General features: G+C 51.7%; 2 protein-coding genes across 4 annotated transcripts in view; one reads left to right on the forward strand and one right to left on the reverse strand.

The window, feature by feature from the left end:
• EFR3B (EFR3 homolog B) overlaps positions 1–12,343 on the forward strand; it is an 89,362-nt gene extending 77,019 nt beyond the window's left edge. For all 3 annotated transcript variants that reach the window (XM_059405255.1, XM_059405256.1, XM_059405257.1), the window contains exons 17-23: positions 190–257; positions 989–1,116; positions 1,873–1,964; positions 4,473–4,521; positions 5,797–5,903; positions 7,190–7,239; positions 7,646–12,343. In XM_059405255.1, the coding sequence (XP_059261238.1) occupies positions 190–257; positions 989–1,116; positions 1,873–1,964; positions 4,473–4,521; positions 5,797–5,903; positions 7,190–7,239; positions 7,646–7,751 (600 nt within the window). In that variant the 3' untranslated portion in view covers positions 7,752–12,343. The remainder of the gene's footprint in view (positions 1–189; positions 258–988; positions 1,117–1,872; positions 1,965–4,472; positions 4,522–5,796; positions 5,904–7,189; positions 7,240–7,645) is intronic.
• A 2,180-nt stretch (positions 12,344–14,523) lies between these two features.
• Positions 14,524–17,623, reverse strand: POMC (proopiomelanocortin). Its single transcript, XM_059407565.1, has 2 exons — positions 17,490–17,623; positions 14,524–15,186 (listed from the first exon to the last, which is right to left on the reverse strand). Exons 1-2 carry the CDS (start codon positions 17,619–17,621, stop codon positions 14,524–14,526), a joined length of 795 nt encoding a protein of 264 aa, XP_059263548.1. The 5' UTR covers positions 17,622–17,623.
• Between the last annotated feature and the right edge of the window lie 956 nt (positions 17,624–18,579).

Raw genomic sequence — 18,579 nt, forward strand, 5'->3', positions numbered from 1 at the left:
CTTCTCAGGCTGCTGTGAGGGTCACTGTTGATCTGAGTTTGTCCCTTCGAAGGCCAGCTGCAGGGTGCTCGGGCAAGGAGTCTGTGGGAGGAAGGAAGCACCAGGAGAGCGGTGAGAGCTAGCCTTTGCCTGCCCAGAGCTCCTCCCCTCTGTGAACCCCAGCTCTCATGTGGTTCCTCCCAACTGCAGGTGATAGAGACCCGGAAGAAGGAGGCTCCCTACATGCTCCCTGAGGCCGTGTTTGTGGAGAAGCCCAGGTGAGGGGAACACCTGGGATGTGGTGAGTGAGAAGGTGGCCAGTGTGAAGCCGGGGCTGAGGCCTCCATGGTCTCAAGGGCCCAAAGTGGACCCTGCCTGTGGCCCAGACATCCTGGGTCCAGTGTGACCTTCATCGAGGGGCCGTAATCCACCCTTGAGCCGTGTCAGTGTGTTGTGCTCTAGAGAGTTTGATGTAAGCTTACGGGGCTTTGGCCAAGCCCATGGGCTGTGCCTCCTGGAGAAGTTGTTCTTGCAAGACACAGGATCCATCCAGGTGGTGTCCGAGGACTGCAGTCTGGGTCATGCCAGCCTCAGAGGAACTCAAGGAAAACACTGTGAAAAAGCTAAATGTTTAACCAGAGAGGGTAGCTTTATAAACGATGGCCTTTCCACCACAGCAGTTTGGGAGAAAAGTTCATGCGAACCATGCATGGGGCAATCGGTAGATAAAAACGATGACAGAACAGGAATTCAGGGGGTGAAGTGATGTGTGTGTGTGTGTGTGTGTGTGTGTGTGTGTGTGTGTACACGTGTACGGGTACATGCGCATAGACCTGAGCCCCCGGAAGGATTGTGCACAAAATACAAAGATGTCGTCTCTGGAAAGTGGGACTATGGCTGATTTTCTTTTCCTTCTGCTTCTCTGTCATTTTGTAGGATGAATGTTCCTTTTATAATAAAGTCATTAGGAGATCCCGCTAGTTGCCTCTTTTCCTTCTGTGTCTTCCAGGTTGTCCCAAAATCTAGACGGGGTAGTCATTGAGTTCCTCTTCCGCCAGAGCAAGATCAGCGAGGTCCTGGGGGGCAGCGGCTACAACTCTGACAGGCTCTGCCTGCCCTACGTCCCTCAGCTGACAGGTAGGCCCTTTGCACGAGCACTTCCGAGATTGCCTCTGGCTGTTCCTCAGCAGAACAGGGCCTGAGCCTGAGGGCCTTGGGTGCCCTTCAGGGCCTTCCCCGGCCCCTGGTGTGTCATGTGGGAGCGAACAAACACAGGGAAAATTTGCAGTGAGAACCTCTCGATTCCCCGACCTCTTCTCCTCAGGGCTGGATCCTTGGGGGAAAGTGGCCCATGAGACAGGGGCCTGTCCCGCCTGTGGACGGGAGAGGCCCCACGGAGCCCCAAAGAGCACACATGGGCCGTGCACGTTCCCTGCCCTTTACTCCCTGAAAATCCTTTGGCGGGTTTCCAGGCATCTGGCAAATGAAAAGCTTCATTTTCCTTGACTAGCAAATAGGGATTAATGACCCCTGCCTTAGGGGGCTGGTGGGAGACACACACAGAATAATAACGCCACGGGCACTTCAGGAAATGCTCCACAAGTGACAGCTTCCCATGCACCTTGCTGTGTGTTTTCTGGTCGTGAGTGGCTGCTTTGTGCTCATCGAGGATTTCAAAATCTCAGCCATAAACAGCAAAACTCAGCACCCTAAGGGTGGCAGGGGAGGCCGGCAGTCTTCGGAAAACCAGCTGTCACGTCTATGTGTCCTGAGCCTTCCGGAAGGACTTTGGGTTAGGCAAAGGTGGGGGATGGGGGCAAGATGGTGCCAGAGCTGTGAGCCTGGCTCCGTCTGAGCACTGGCAACTCTAACTTCTGGGCTTCCCTTTCCCAGATGAGGATCGCTTATCCAAGAGGAAGAGCATTGGAGAAACCATTTCCCTGCAGGTGGAGGTGGAATCCAGGAATAGCCCAGAGAAGGAGGAGGTGAGTGGCCTGTTCTCGCTATGCCCTCTTGCATCCCCAGGGGAGGGGACCCGCTCTGGCTGCTCGCCAGTCAGGCATTCCAGGCTCCAGCGTCCCCTAACTGCACAACACATTTAAAGTTGCATGGAAAGCCAATTTCTCAAATACCCCATTTTCTTACCATCTCTAGTCATGTATGTCATAGATATTTCCATCTGGAAAAATTATATGCACTCCACACACACACACACAGCGCTCCCATGACAACATCATACAAATCCCTCTTGAAAAGCTTGCTCTTAGTGACATTTCCCGTTCCCAACGGAGGTCGGTGTGCACCATGTTGGGAACTGGAAGGCCTGACAGGAGAGATGAGGGTGAGAAGAGCTTTCACGGTGTTTCTTCCAGAAAGCTCAATAGAGGTGCTTTTTTTAAAGACGCAGTTGCGGCTTAAAGATCTCTCTTCCATCTTCTCTTGGGGGCTCTGAATATCTAATTTATGTCCAAATGAACCGGGGATATCTCCGCTGTCATTACTTCTTCTACCTCCAAAAATAAAGCAGATGAGCCCGTGAGTAAGCAAGAAGGAATCACAGTGGAAAGACTCAACTTACTCCTACAAATGAAAAAGAAATAAGGGCGGGGCCGAGCAGGAGCGGAGGGGGTCATGAGGGAGATGAGGCCATGAGACGCAGCGCACTTGGGTTTAACTGGGTCTCCCGCCATTAGAGAAATTGACGGGTGGGGAAGCCTCAGCAGGAAGTGAGGAGGATTCCCAGGAGCAGGAGGGGGGCTGGGACAGCTTCGACCTGTTGGTGCTGGGGCAGCCGTGGAGGACAGCCTCTACCCTGAGCCTTTCCCCAGACGCTCCGGCGTAAGGAGAAGTCGTTGGGGTCGGGACCGAGCCTCCCTCTAACTGTGCCCTTAGCCACCTTCCCTGCTCTTCTGTCACTGGGGCACTTGTCTGGAACCTTCTCCTACGAGGAAGGAAGCCCCGACTTGGGCTAATTGGCAGACTGGAATGGAGTTGAAGCTGGCGTCCTCTGAGGCCTTCCGGCTCTGCAGGACAGGGAACCGTGTCAGGACTGCAGCGGGAGTTGGCTGCTGTTCCCCCCAAAGTTGTGATTCTCCTTCCCAGGAGTTAAGAGACCCTCAGGAACTGATGAGTAAAATGAAGCAGAAGGAGAAGGAGAAACAGAGCCTCCTACTCTCCAGTGTCCCCTGGGTCACCAGAATGGGTTCCTTTTCTTCCCAGGGAGTCCCCCTAGCTCAGGGGGAGCCTGATAGCTACAGGAAGAGTGTGGGGGCCTCCAGCCCCTGCCCTGCAGCCACGCCACGCTTCTTTCCACTCTCAGCCCGCCATACCCTACCAGGAGCCCGCCCTGGCTCCCTGTGACTGAGGGCTCAGCACAGCGCCCTCTGCCTGTCCTTCCCACGCTAACAGGCTGTGCCCTCTCTACCGCGGGACCAGCCGAGAGTCCTGCCCGCACTCAGGGCTCACTTAATATTCCGTGAACGACTGTCACCCATACCTAATCTCTGGCCTTTCCTCCTCACACTAGCATTTGCTGAATGGTAGTCAAATCAGAAAAGGACAGCTCAGTGAATTTTCACCAAAGAAATGTGTCCGTGCAGTCACACCCAGATCAGGGGAGAGGACGTTGTCATGGCCCAAGAGACTCCCCTCCCAAAGGGAGCCACTAGCCTGACTTCAGTCCTTTCTTGAACTTTGTATCCGTGAAATAATTTCCTCCTGTGTCTGCTTCTTTCACTTAATACTGTGTTTAAGTGATGGGATAGGAGTGAATCATGGATCCGGCCTCAGGGAGCCGAGAGTCTCCTGGGGACTACCTAGGACTTAGTTCAAAGTCTTCACGGCTTTCAGCCGAGGCTGTGTGGCCATGGGGCAGTCCTTCTTTGGGTTTGTTACTTTCCTCCTCCTTTCCTAGGGCCTGCGAGGGCTGAGAACCTGTGACCCAGGTCCCTAAGCTGACCTCAGCGTGTCTGACCTCAGCGTGTCTGACCTTTACTCAATACTCAGATCACCTCAGTGGGTCATTTGATATCCTGAGTCTTCAAAAATGTTGTGCAGTTCTTAAAATTTCCATTTGAGGTATTCTCCAGCTGCTTCCTCTTGCTGCCAATATTTTCCGTTACATTCTCTGAAGATTTTTTTGAATTTCACGGGGTTTTCTTCCCATAGGGCTTGATGGGGCAAGCTGGGGCAAGGGTTGGGGGGCAGAGAGGCAGCTGGCTCTTCCAGGTGATTCTTGGCACACTGATGAGGACTAGACCTCCCCCACCCCACCCTGATGCTGCCAGCCCGCTGCCACCCTTCAGGGGACGGCTCTGTGCCGCCTGCTAGGGGAGCTTCAGAGACCCTGGTGAGAATGTGGGTGTCCTGGGGCAGCTTCCACCCCTGGGGACATTCTTCTGAGGAGCCAGAGGGGCTGCCCGCTAACTGAGGAAGCCAGAGCCACCTCCCCCACCCGCACTCCACCTTTCTGATCACTTCTGTCCCTTCTTCAGCGAGTGCCTGCCGAGGAGATCACCTATGAGACCCTAAAGAAGGCCATCGGTGAGTTGGCGGGGAGGCCGGGGCCGGGTCCTGGGGGAGGCAGGGGTGTGTGCAGCCCGCTGCGGGATTCGGCACAGAGGGAGGCGGGCGGCATCCCTGAAACTCATGACCGCTACCACAGCTGCCGTGAAAAGCTCCCCTTCCCTGATCAGGATCAGCAGTGCCGGCCCGCATCTCCTCGGTCTGGCAACTCTTCTTCGACAACAGCGAGATGCCCTTAATAAAAGCAATCAACTGAGGGTTACAGCCAGTTAGGCAAAAAGCAATTTTGTGTAAATACTTAGACCATTTTTTGGTGGATTATAATACAAAAGAATAAGTTGACCTTTAAAAGATAGGAAGAACAAATCAGATTCATAGTTACTGGCAACAGATTGTAAAATGCAGTAGTACCTTCCTTGTCTGGGTGAGTGCGCAGTGAAGTATTCCGAATAAGAGAATTTTTCTGATAACTGATGATAAATTCTATTTTCAGATGCCAGACCGTTTTCATTTGGGTTGTCCCTGGTAGTATTCCTTCTGAAGGCTCAGTCTGCTCAGCCTTCTTCGAGCGTGGACATATCGAACCACCACCCCCTTCTTTATTTTTGCTGACTCGTTTTGGAAACTAAAAGGAATGTGTAGAAGCCTTAAATTGGACAGCCTCAGACTGCTGGGCCCTGGGGCCGAGCTCTTGTCCTGGCTCTTGGGATCCATCTGACTTTACCACTGTTGGTGTCCCTTTCCAATCAGGGCCAGAATACTTCCCGTTCCAGAAACTTCTTTGAGAGTCTTAGTGATGATGCAGCTTTGAAATCTTTAACAGGGGCACCTGGGTGGCTCAGTGAGTTAAAGTCTCTACCTTCAGCTCAGGTCATGATCCCAGGGTCCTGGGATCCAAGCCCCACATCAGACTCTCTGCTCAGTGGGGAGCCTGCTCCCCCCACCCTGCCTACTGATGATCTCTGTCTGTCAAGTAAATAAACAAAAATATATTTTTTAAATAATAATAAATAAATAATAAAATAAAATCTTTAACAGCTTTAAAAGCCCAGCTGAAGGGTCCCCTTCCCGGGTTCTCAGGTTCTTTCACGAGGAAAGGGGCAGAGCCTCGGTCCAATCACCCCAAGATCTAGCCATCGTGGGCCCAAGTAATGGCACCCCACCCTCTGTGCACTGCTCATCAGCGGAGGGTAGGGCCCCAAACGCAGTCACAGACGGCACTCCCCCTGGAGGGGTCTTGGCCTGGGTGCGCGGGGCAGGACCTCGGGGCTGACCCAGCTCTCTGTGCCACAGTGGACAGCGGAGCAGTCGAGGAGCAGGAACGTGAACGGCGGCGACAGGTGGTGGAGAAGTTCCAGAAGGCACCTTTTGAGGAGATCGCGGCACACTGTGGGGCCAGGGTGAGTGAGCCGTCACAGGGCCGATTCCTTGGGGACCCAAGCAGGGCTGAGTTTCTAGGAGGTCTTGGCACTTTTGTCACCCAGAAATTAGGGTTTAGATCCCACCAATGCCCCAGCGCTGCATCGCTTCCCCAAAAACCCAGAGGCTGGGCTATTAGCCATATACTTCTTTAGATCTCGTAATTTCTCTCTGAAGAGGAAGTCCTGACCTCGGGAGCTCCTGCATCAGCTGGACAGACTATAATATTTACAACAGCAAGTCTGCAGCTCACACTTAGGCACACACCAGAACATCTTCTATTTAGTAGCTCATGTCATTGTCATGACACCTCTGCAAGGGCTGTGACCTCATGCTCATCTCATTACGGGTGAATGGGGAATGAGCCCCCCCAAAGGAGAGATGGCCATTGTTTGCAACAGAGTCCCACTTCCAGCCAGGCGCTACCCAGTAGCGGGTACGGAACAGCCTGGCCCTGGAAAAGAGATTTGAAAGAGAAGGTGGCAAATACGTAAAGCAGAAGGACTCGTGTCTATGCATTTCTTGAAATTGATTAGGATTTGTCAGTCACAATGGCCATCTGAGGAACAATGCAACATAATTATAAACATCCCAAATTGCAAATACTTCTATTTTATTGTGATTTTTTTTTCCTCTCAGTAGAAATATGTGTTATTTTCTTTTCTAGTATGTAAGAGGTATTATCTATATTTCTATATGTCATAATGTATAATAACGATATAATAAGATGAGTAAATACCTATAGATTTTTTTGGGCCTATGTTATCCTCCCCTGTTCCATCTCTAGAGGTGCACCCCGCTCATTTCATGAGCTCAAAGCTGAGGGGCCCGTTCCTGAATCAGACACAGTCTCACTCTCTGTGTACATGGGCTTTGTTAGAGCCAGAAGGGACCAGAGAGAGCCTCCTCCCTAACCCACCAGTTTAGCACAGCTGCTCCTTGGAAGTTGAGGGACATCTCAAACCAGCTGTGAACCTCCTGACTATATATGCCCAGCAGGGCCCTACGACCCACTTGGAGGAACTAAAGGCCCTTTATGAGCTGTCTACTGAGGCCCTGTGCCTCTGTGCTGTCCCCAGCCGGCCTTCCTGGGTGGCCCTACCTGATCTGAACCCATAGCCAGGATCCAGAGATAAGTGCCAGAAATAAGCTCACACCCGTTCCCCTCCTAAGACTGCAACCGGCCCCCATCTCCACGGGTTCTCTGGACAGCGGGGCTCATGAGAGCGGGGAAGCCCCCGGCTGACTTCCCTCTGTTCATGTCTAGGCATCACTGCTGCAGAGCAAACTCAATCAAATCTTTGAAATCACCATCCGGTAAGTGGCAGCCCTGGGCAGAGACCACCCCCCCCATCCTCCTCTCTCACCTGTCTCCAGGCATCCTGGCCTCCAGGGCTTCACGCAGCCACCAGCTTTCCCAGATAAGGAAAGCAAGACTAGAGGGAGAAAAAGATAGCTCAGTGAAGCCCAGAAATGAGCCAGGAGTCCCAAGGTCCCAGACTGGTATTTTCTAAAGCAACAGTGTTACTGTAGAGCCTGCAGTAAAGCTACACTTCAAGTGAAATCTAGAAGATTCTAGAACTTGCAACCTAGGAACCCATGGGGGGACAGTCTCTGGTCCCTGTTCAAAGAAAAACCCAAATCAACTACTCCTTTTGGTTGCATGGGGTGGGACCCGAGAGCCCCCTTCTCACGCTTTTCTCCCCCATGTGCTTCTGCCCAGGCCCCCGCCAAGCCCATCAGGCACCATCACTGCAGCCTATGGTCAGCCTCAGAACCACTCCATCCCAGTCTACGAGATGAAGTTTCCCGATCTGTGTGTATACTGAATCCAGAAGACAGAGCTCCTCGGCGGGGTGGGGTCTAAGGGAGGGGCTAGCCTCACAACCCACCCCTGTGACCTGGAAATGGAACTGAGATGTCAGAGAAAAAGCAGCTTGGTTGGCGGCACCTCCCCAGCTAAGCAAGGGGGGAGCCTTGGGCCCCCTCTCAGCCCTCCCACTTCCTCCTCATCTTCCCTGAAGGAGATCAGCCTCTGGAGCCAATAAGCATCTCACCTGCCCTTTGTCTCCGCCTTTGTGTCCGCCAAGAGCTGAGAACCATGGGAGGGCTGGGGCGTACTCTCCGGAGGGAGACAGGGGTCCTGAGAATCCCCTGCTTGCTGTAGGTCGGGAAGGGCTTTCATGGGGGTGGGTCTGGGGGGCACAGCTGCCGATCCCCCGGGAGGGAACTAGACAGAGACATGGACGACAGTCAGGAGGATGCAGGGCGAGCTGCCAGCTGCTCTGGGAAAGCAGTGCTGTGCAAGGTTGGGAGGCAGCTGCTGTCTTCCAGAGCATTCTCCCTCTGCCTGGAGGCCTCCAGCCTCTCCTCCTTTCCGTGCTCCTGCTTGCCCTGCCGGTTGTGTCCTTGTGATTCTTTCTATTATTAATTCACGTCAAGCCCTTCCAACAGGAACTGCAGTCAAGACACCATGCACGGCAAGAAAGGATAAAAACCCAGGATGGGCATCTTGGGCCATAGAGGGGACTGGCTCTCCCCGGGCGAGGCCTGCCCCCTGCAGAGGAGCGGCAGGCAGAAATGGGCAAGGCCACGTCCCCTGTTAAATCCTCTCACCTCCCTCATTGAGAGGGAGCTTGCTGGGTCCCCCCACAGTTCTCTTCCTTCTGGATGTTTCTCTAAGTTGAGTTTTCTCTCTGATGCCTTTCTTCCTGAGGATCCTAGCATGTTTCTACAGCCCCTGAGTTGAGGGAGGGCAGAATGAGGTAATGTTTCAAGAAAATCTGGTTCTATGCGTCTCAAAAGGAAGAGGAATTGTGAGGGCCCCCGGGCCTGCCCACTTCACTTCCTGTGGCAGAGGCTCCCAGCCTGACTTGGGAGGGGGCAGGGGAGAGGCTTCTGAAGATAGCATTTCGTATCTCAAGGATGTCAGAGTCAACCTTTTGGATGTTTCCTTCAAGGAAAGAAGGATCTGGCATCCAATATTAGAATGATCTCTTCGCTTTTTGGACAAAGTCAGGATATCAGCGCCAACTGGAAAACTTGAGGCTTGGGGAGAAGCAATGGGGACCCCTTTGGGTTCTGGCTTTCCATCTTTGCTGAGCGCCCTGCCTATCTATGTGCAGAGGCAGAGCTAGAAGACCTTTCGCCATGTTCTCTCTGCCCCCCTCACCCATCCCCCCTCCAGGAGCCTTTGTCCCTCCGGAGCCTCCTGGGTCTCCTCGCATGGCAGCACCCAATGGTCCCAAATAGCCCCTCTCTTGTCTCCCAGGAAAACTTCCCATCACTTTTCTGAGCTGATGGAACTCGCAGGAAGGTGTGAATGGTCAAATGATTCCTCCCTGGAGAATTTGCTTTTTAAAAAGAGGGAGCATGAGATTTCTTGACCCAAAGGAATCCCTTTTTAGGGTACAATTTTAGGCTGTGTGGTGAAGGGCCAGAAGCAGGATGTTTCTGCTAAGGGGAAGGGACTTCGTGGGACACCCTCTGGTCACACTGGTGCCCACAGCCCTGCACAGATACACAGTGAAATCCTGGGTATAAGGGTAAGTCGGTGTATTTTCCCAGAACTGGGAAAACCTTAACATGTGCATTTTCCCATTACGTGTGCAATAACTATTTTGAATAGGGGGGCTATCTGACACTTATCCTGTAGTTTCCACTCAGGTCGGTGCCTCTGTGCTAAGGGCCTGTGGCTTCTGGATGGCCTGCATGATTACGAGACCCAAGGATCTCGGCTTCTGCTCCCCACCCCTCCCCCACCTGTGGCTTTTGGCTCTGGCTCTTAACTAGTGCTCAGCCCAAATTTATAAAGCATGAACTTTGACTTCCTCTTTACCTTTCTGTCTCTTTATTAAGAAACAAATTTTAAAATAAAATATGAAGGCAAATGACCTTTGGAAGAAACTTTAAAGAAACTCTCAATCTTGAGCCACAAATGGGTCTTTCCTTACCAGATCTTTCCATCTGTATCCCCTGCTTGGCTTTGATGAGAAACCCTATTTCTTTCTTGTGTCCACTTGACTTTGGGGGTTAATTCATGGCAGCTGCACCCTGGGACATACCCTCGGGGTCCTGGCCCTGGGACTGGGATGTTGTGGTGCTGGAGCCTCTTTCTAGACCCAGCACCAGAACCAGAGATCTGTAGGCCCACCGGATGCCCCTCCCTCGTCCGCCCTGGGAATGGAGTGAAGAAGCAGGTGCACAGTTACCATTCTTCTTCCTACACTCACCCCTGTCTCGGTCCACAGCAGCTCTTTCCTTACCTCACCAGGGCTTAGCAAAGATGTGCTTCTTTTAGGGGAACTAGCCATTTCTTGAGGGCCCTCTTCTCAGTTTCAATTTAGAAACTTACATTCGGTAGAATACTGGATTGCCGGCTAACAGGAAGTAGGACCTGGATCCTAGCCAGATACGCCTCAGAGTCAGAAACCATAATGTGACTTATCTCGATTACTCCGTAAATTGCGGAGTGTCCTTCACACCCATACTCCCCTCCCGTGAGCCCAGGGAGAGGGGCAAAGCAGACTGTGATGGGCACCCAGGCCTCGGGCTTAAAGTCACTGCTTACTGCCTTCCGAGCCCTCTGGTGTCTGGCTGCCCTGTGTCACGTGACTGACAACTGCGTCCTGCCTCTCTCTGTCTGGCTTGAGCCATAAGCCCATCCAAAGCAGCGGCTCCTGGGAGCCACAGAGGACTCTTGCTTTGAGGCCACAGTGCAGGGCTGGTCACCACTCTTCACATCACTTAAGGCATGAATGTATTTGAGACTTTAAAGGTCCTGTTAATTTGGCTGAATCATGTAAGTGGGTAAGAAGCAGCTCAGCAGACAGTCCCCGTAGGATCCTGGAGGCTCCTTGTTTTCCTTTCAGTGGGGTCCCTGGTGCCCTGTGCCCGCTCCCACTTTCCCCTCTCTGAAAAGCAGAGATAAGTGGTTCTTTGACTCCTAAATGCCTCCTCACCAAAGGAGGAGCCCAAGGAAGTGAGAAGAACTAGAAAGGTGCTCCCTCGGATGCTGTCTTCTGTCCAGCCTCTCCCACAGACGGATGGGCAGTGAAAAGTGGGCAGGGACCACCCACAGTGCTGGATGGAGAAGTACCAGGACCACACACACACGCTGCCCTTTGCCCTGGGTGGCCTGGGTCCCAGAGAACATGTTTCAGTTGACCTAAGAATCACAGCAGCTTGGGGTGCCGTGAAACAGCTCAAAGCCAGACCTTAGGGCTTCTCTTCCCTGCGGCATGATAGTTTCCTGTTGCTGTTACACGGTCCTCAGGCCTTCTGACCTGGTCACACAGAGGGTCACCGGGAAGTGAGGCTGTTTCTTCCAATCTTTTTCTGTGACCATAAAATGGCAACTGGCCTGTGGGGGTCTCTGGGGAAGGAGAAGGCCTGCTTGTAAAGCCGAGTATTAAGTTTAAAGGAAGATAGGAAAGGGGCGCCTGGGTGTCTCAGTTGTTAAGCATCTGCTTTTGGCTCAGGTCATGACCCCAGGGTTCTGGGATCGAGCCCCGCATTGGGCTCCCCACTCATTGGAAACCCTGCTGCTCCCTCTCCCACTCCCCCTGCTTGTATTCCCTCTCTCCATGTCTCTCTCTCTGTCAAATAAGATCTTTAAAAATAAAAAATAAAGGTAGACAGGACAGCTCACGAGAGCAGATCAGGCCTGCTTTCCCTAACCCACAGACCCTGGCAGGCAGATCCTGCTGAAACATGGTATCTTATGGTGTCTAAGGAGGTTTAAGGTCCTGTGCTGCTGCTCCATCCCCAAGAAATCTTCCGGTTAAAGTGACCCTACGTCTGAAGATTGCAGCAGGATGGTCATGGTGGGCCTGGCCAGCTGAGGGGGTGGGGAGGAGACACGGACTGTGGATGGGGTTCAGTGGCCCATTGGGGACAGAGGGCAGTTTTCTGGGCTCTCCTTTAGCATGGCCAGGTTGACCTGGTCTTTCTCCTTCAGGGTACCTTGGGGCCTCAAGCTATCCCCTTCCCCTTCTGAGCTCTTCCTCCGTGACTGTCAGTTCTGGCCTGTGGAGTGCAGAGCTGGAAATCCACAATACTACGGCATTACACGTACATCACGACATGTCTGTGTCCACTTAGACCCTCCTGACCTGGCTGAGAGTGTGTGTGCCCACGCGCACACACGTGTGTGCAACATAGTTGATAGTTGACAATATATGTACGTAACAGCTGACGTATTTATGTGGGAGCACAGAATTAGTGCCTGTGGCAGTTTTCTGTATTTTAAACTCATTGAGTCAAATTAGTTTTATTTCAAGGAAGGGGAAAGAGGGTGGGGGTAGGGGGGGATTGTACGAAGAAGGACTCTTTAGCGAGATTATTCTCTAGGACTATTAGTCATGATTTCCCAATGAGTCTTCATGATGCCCTTTTCAAATAAATGTTAATGTTGTCACCACATGGTTGTGTATTTGGTTTCTTTAAAGTAAATGGTTTTGGGGGGATGCAAACAGGATCTGAAAATACCAACATTAACTACTGCCATTTAGCCGCCTCTACCTACCATTACTTTTTGCACCTAAAAAGGAAGGAGAGTAGGGGAAAAGATGCTGCCCAGATGTAAACACCAGGCTTGGGATTCCCAGCATGGGAGCATTCTGATGGGAGAGCCTAGGCCATTTCTTCTTCACAGCGACTAGACTCTAGCCCCATTATATAACCCACCATAGGGGAGATTTTAGGCTTAAAGAATAGGGCTTTCCAACTCCCTTTACAGAGGATTGCTCAGAGTATGTTCCAGTTTTCTTTAATTAGGAACTCCTAGAGCATCAAAATATGGGGATCTCTGTGCATGTGCCATACACAAATGTTTCCCAGTGGGATTTGATCTGTGCCATCCACTGCTACGTCTAATGTAATTGGCATATATGTGTGAATCTCTGTGTGCATGTTGAGTATTTGTGTTTCTTGTGAATTGTCAGTGTGTGTGGCTGTAAATCCATGACCCAGCATTATACAAACACTATGGGACATCTGAAAGAAAAACAGGGGTGCTGGGCTTGGAGTCTACTTAAAAAGAAAAAGAAAGAAGGAAAAAGACACAACCCCATGCCTTTGCCCCATGGCCCATGAAATCTGACATTGAGAGCAAATTGGGGTGGGGTGACTTTTGGCTCTTGAACCAGGGAATGTAAGGAAAGCAAGATTTTGTATACATGAATCTGAAGAACTTGTGTATGGTGGGTTGGGAAGGAAACAGACTGGAGACAAGGACATGGGTTGGTTAGGAAGCTGTTGGGATAGTTGAGGCTGAGCACTGAGTATAATAAAGAGAAAAGCTGTGGCTAGGCAACATGGGAAGGGGTCTGGGCATAGCTAGGGCAAGAAGACAGAGCCATGAAGGCTGGAACCTAAGGGTCTAAAAGAAGCATCTGTGTATGTTGTGTTGTATTTGTACAGGTGTGTCTCCATGGCAGGGGGTGGGGTGTGTCTATGTAGGTTAGAACAAGTGTTTGGGGACATTTGTGAGTAGCCTGAGAGAGCAGCCAAGTCCGAACTGTCAGCCACCCTCAGCTGTCACACGTAGCCTCTCAGTGATAAAAAGATCACATCTCTTTTCTCATTAATCCTCACACTAGGAAGGGGTGGGTGGATGGATGAGAGAACCAAATCTTGGAAAAGTAGAGACACTTGCCCAAGGTCACACAGATAGCTGGATTCAGGGAGGTGTTACCACAGCTTCCCACCTCACAGCCAACAACAGTGAGCTTCAACCAATGTTGGGCTGGTTCTTAGACATGTTAAAAAGAAAACCGCAGGCCCCCAGAATGGCATCAGCCAAGTCACCAAACTGGGGCTTAATACCTTACCTAATTGCACCCTCCCCCAGAAATGTAAATCTATTTCCTTGATCAGGAATTTCCTGGTAAGCACCAATCAGGTAATCTGTCACACGGGTCCTTTCAATTTGCTACCCACCCCTCTCAACGTGCAACCGTGCACACGGGCCATGCACACACATCACACACCCCCACCCCAAAGATTAGGTAGTCAGCATGAGACCCCCCCCTCCGAGGGAAAGACCTTGCCCTGAACAGTTCTTTCCCTAATCATCTTCTTGCCCAACCCTCCTTCCTATAAAAACCTTCCATCTTGTACAACCACTCTGAGCTTCCTTCTACTTGCTAGACGGGATGCTACTAGACTCATGAAACAATAAAGCCAGTTAGATCTTCAGATTAACTCAGCTTAATTTTTGTTCTTTCATAGAGGGGAGCTCCTACACGATTCCCCTAACACCCATGGGGTGGGGGTACATCTTCTCTTCATTCCCACTGTGTCCTAGAAAATACACTTCCACGTGGTCACATGGAAACCACTGTCCCTCCGATCAGTATATGCTGTTCTTTTTTTGATGGGTATGTATTTTTATTTTATTCACCCCGTGGACATTCAGAGCCGGAGTCAGATGTGAGACTGGAAAGGTTTTATTTCCTAACTACAGACAGCTTGAAGAGGCTGACTATGGGGCCATCACGGCCTGAGCGAGGAGCACACCCAGGCCGGGAGGCGGTGGGAGGGCAGGCGAGGAGAGGTCGACTTCCTGGGGGGAGAGAAGCCTCTGGCCCCGCGGCGCCCTCACTGGCCCTTCTTGTGGGCGTTCTTGATGATGGCGTTTTTGAACAGCGTCACCAAGGGGGTCTGGCTCTTCTCGGAGGTCATGAAGCCGCCGTAGCGCTTGTCCTTGGGCGGGCTGCCCCAGCGGAAGTGCTCCATCTTGTAGGGCCCGTCGTCCTTCTTCGCCACCTCGGCCTCCGCCACCAGGCCGTACTCCAGGTCGGCCAGGGCCGCCATGCCCTCGGCCGCGCCCTCGGGGCCGAGCGCCGGCTCAGGCCGCTCCCCGGCCAGCTCTCTCTTGAACTCGAGCGGGAAGGCCTCGGCCGACTCGTCCTCGGCGCCGTTGGGGTACACCTTCACCGGGCGACGCTTCTTGCCCACAGGCTTGCCCCAGCGGAAGTGCTCCATGGAATAGGAGCGCTTGCCCTCGCGGGGGCCGTGCTCGCTGCCATCGCCGAGGAGCTCCCGGCCGCCCGCGGGCAGCAGGGCACGGCCTTCGCCCACGGCGACCTCCTCTTCTTCGCGCTTCTGGCCCGCGCTGCCATTGCGGGGGCCAAACCGGTCCCAGCGGAAGTGGCCCATGACGTACTTCCGGGGGATCTCGGTCAGCGGCTGCTCGTTGCCGCTGCGGGGGAGCACAGGCGTCTGGGCCAGGAGGTCAGGCTTGCAGGCCCGGATGCACGCCTGCAGGGGCGAGCGGGGCGGGGGGGGGGGGGGGGGGGGCGTGGTTAGGGCAGCCTTGGCCCATGACCCGCAGCCTAGAAGCCCGCACTGCGCCTGCGCCCTGCGCGCCCGCGGCTCTCAGCACGTGCCGGCAGGACCTGGGGCCTCGGCAGCTGCCGCCCCCCTGCCGAGGACAAGGATGTCTGACCCCCGGTCCTGTTGGCGCCCGCGGACGCCTGAGACCTATCGCCTCTTCTGGTCCCTGTACCCTTTGGTTCTTCTGCCTGGCAGCTACAACAAATACCCCCATCCCATTTGTGGGTTTACTTCTCCCAGAGCTTTAGTGAGCAGGGTCAGTGTCTTACCTTAGTGTATACGCACTGATCAAAAAATGGTCAATGGTGGTCATCTTTGGCACTTAATGAATACTGAATAAATTAAATAAATAGATATGCTTCTGTGTGAGTCCGAGAGGGGCATTGGGCTGAAATTTGGGGGAGATTTTTTTTTTTAAGATTTTATTTATTTGAGAGAGAGAGACAGAGATAGCAAGAGAGCATGAGTCAGGAGGAGAGGGTGAAACAGGCTCCCTGACGAGCAAGGAACCCCATGTGGGGCTCCACCCAGGACCCTGGATTTATGACCTGGGCTAAAGGCAGCTGCTTAACTGACTGAGCCACCCAGGCACCCCTGAAATTTGGAGGAGAATCTATTCATATGAGAGAAATAGAAGTCTGGCCTTTAGAGCCTGTATTTCCAATAATGTCTCAACCTTTCCCCATGATCTGCACACCTGACTGATTCCCTACCCCAGCCATCTCCCTGTACCATGCCTCAAAATTCTTCCCATGCCATCTGGCACTTTCTTTGGTTCTTTAAAGTCTTTTGAGCTGATCCAGTACTTTCCCCAATCAGTGAGCTTTGGGAGGAAGTAGTTCCCTTCCCTGTCACCTCATTCTAACTGGAGGGAGGAGTAAACAACCAGGATTATTTCCATTGCTTGGGTCAGGGAGGATATGTCTCTGCTCTCTGTAAGCAGACAACTCCACTATGGTACACATTTGTCTGAGAGAATGACCTATAGCCTGCAGCCTTGATTTTTCAGTTACTTGGGACTGCAAAGGAGGAAACAGAAGGATCCCACCCACTCTGCTGAGTTGGGAATTTCATACTCCAGGGATTTAGAATTATGATGCTGCTGAACAGTGGAAAGTAAAAGCTATCTCACACTCCTCTCCCCTGGACACATAACCAAGCAGGAGGATCAGAGAGGTAAAAAGACCTTGGCAAGTATCTATGACTCTTCAGTGGCAGAGCTGGGGCTAGAACTCTGACCATGGCCACTGCTCCTTCCCTGGTGGGCTCTCAGTAGGAGAGGCTGTGCAGTGGGTATCTCCAATCAACAGTCTCTTGGGTCTCTCTCTGACCTAGAACTGACGGAATTCCCTGGGCTCTTTCTGTTTTGTACTGTACGTGAAACCTCTGTGTTTCTAAGCTCTCTCTCTTCACCATAACTAACTTCTTCATGGACAAAGCACACAGAATGTAGTGACGTTCATTCTACCCTCACCAGGCAGGTGCTGGCAGCCGGATGAAACTCATCCACTGATACTGGCAGTGTGTCTTTTAGTCCTTAACTTGGTATAATTTCTCATTTATGCCTCTTAATAGACACACACTCTCTCTCTCTCTCTCTCTCTCTCTCTCACACACACACACACACACACACACACACACACAATTCCAGCTTGGCACAAATGGCTTTTACATGCTTCTGGAAAGGCTGCAGGTCAGTCCTCCAGAAGAAGAATAAGACATTTGGCAGTTAGAGGAAAATGGCACCGGGTTTTTCCTTCTCCTGCTAGAGAAGATTTGCAGTACCACCTCACTGACTTTATAATTGGTGGTAGAAAGGGAATGAAAATGTCAAGTGATACAAGGTTATAAGGAATAGTAAGTCTAAAAGATTGAAAATGTAGAATCAATAGTGGAAACAGTTATTATTACTGTTACTATCATTGTTATTATTTTAACAGCAATATCGCTAAATAGCTAAAATCGAGTGGTCTTCATACAAGAAGATAAGGAAGGAAGATAATTAAGTAGAAACTGTGGACCGACCCCCATCTCCCTGAAGCTGCTTCCTCCCCTCCTTGGCTCAATTCTGACTTTACCCTAGAGATCTGTTCCTACCCTGCCCTGAGTTACCCATATCTCTGGGAATGAATTTCCCCTTCCCCAGTCCCCTTTCTTATGTGCTGTCCCAGTCCCAACCACAGTCCCATCCAATGCCCAGACCAAGATGGCGGCCACAGCCCACATACCAGCAGGTTACTTTCCGTGGTGAGGTCCTGACACTGGCTGCTTTCCAGGCACCAGCCACTCACTTTCACAGAGGCCTGAAGCAGCAAGGCCAACAGCAGGGCCCCTGGGTGGCTGCAGCACGATCTCGGCATCTTCCAGGCAGGCTGAGGCTCTGCAGAGGCAAACAAGATTGGTGGGACCCCTGCAAGGAGCAGAACAATGTTGGCCACTGACCAGGAAGGACTGTGAGCCAATATTAACAACACATTCACTTGTGGAGCTCAAGGCTTTTTGAGGACAGGAGCAGTTCAAGGAGAAGTTTGGTGTGAGTTGTGGTGGAGAGGAGGGGAGAAGGACCTGGGCAACCTATGTGCAATTTCCCCTTTGTCTCCTGTTAAAAATCAGACCCCAAAGAAGGTTAGGACTGGAAGCTATTTTAGGGATCATTTGTTCCAGGCATTATTTGAGAGATGAGGAAAATGAGTTCCAGAGAGGTAATAATTTGGATGTTCAGAACAAGCAAGGCTAAGTTCTCCTGTTTCCCTAAACTTTCTTATTTCACCACCTTCATGAAGCCATAGTTCTAACACTCCAGATCCAGGATGTTACTTGGGAAAGACAAGGGACTCTGAAATTCCTGCTCAAGACAAGTTTCCTCCTCATCATCCACTAGGATCCTATCATTCTTCAGAAACTCTTGTTTCCTATGAATAGTAGGTTTGTGTAAAGGCAAATAAAACCTTTGGCCAATTTGGCCAAAATCTCAAGCAACATAATATGATGTCCTGTACACAAATCACTCAGATGATCACTATTTCTCAGATTCCTGCAGGTTTGAAGATATTTGTTTATTTATTTAAAGATTATTTATTTATCTATTTATTTGACAGACAGAGATCACAAGCAGGCAGAGAGGCAGGCAGAGAGAGAGGAGGAAGCAGGTTCCCTGTGGAGCAGAGAGCCCGATGCGGGCTCCATCCCAGGACCCTGGGACCACGACCCGAGCCGAAGGCAAAGGTCCCAACCCACAGAGCCACCCAGGCGCCCCTGAAGATATTTATTTTTAAAGCAGACCCCCATTCTTTCAAAACTGGCTCATCTTCTGTATAA

Source organism: Mustela nigripes, chromosome 7, assembly GCF_022355385.1.
Source record: "Mustela nigripes isolate SB6536 chromosome 7, MUSNIG.SB6536, whole genome shotgun sequence".
NCBI classification, from domain to species: domain Eukaryota; kingdom Metazoa; phylum Chordata; class Mammalia; order Carnivora; family Mustelidae; genus Mustela; species Mustela nigripes.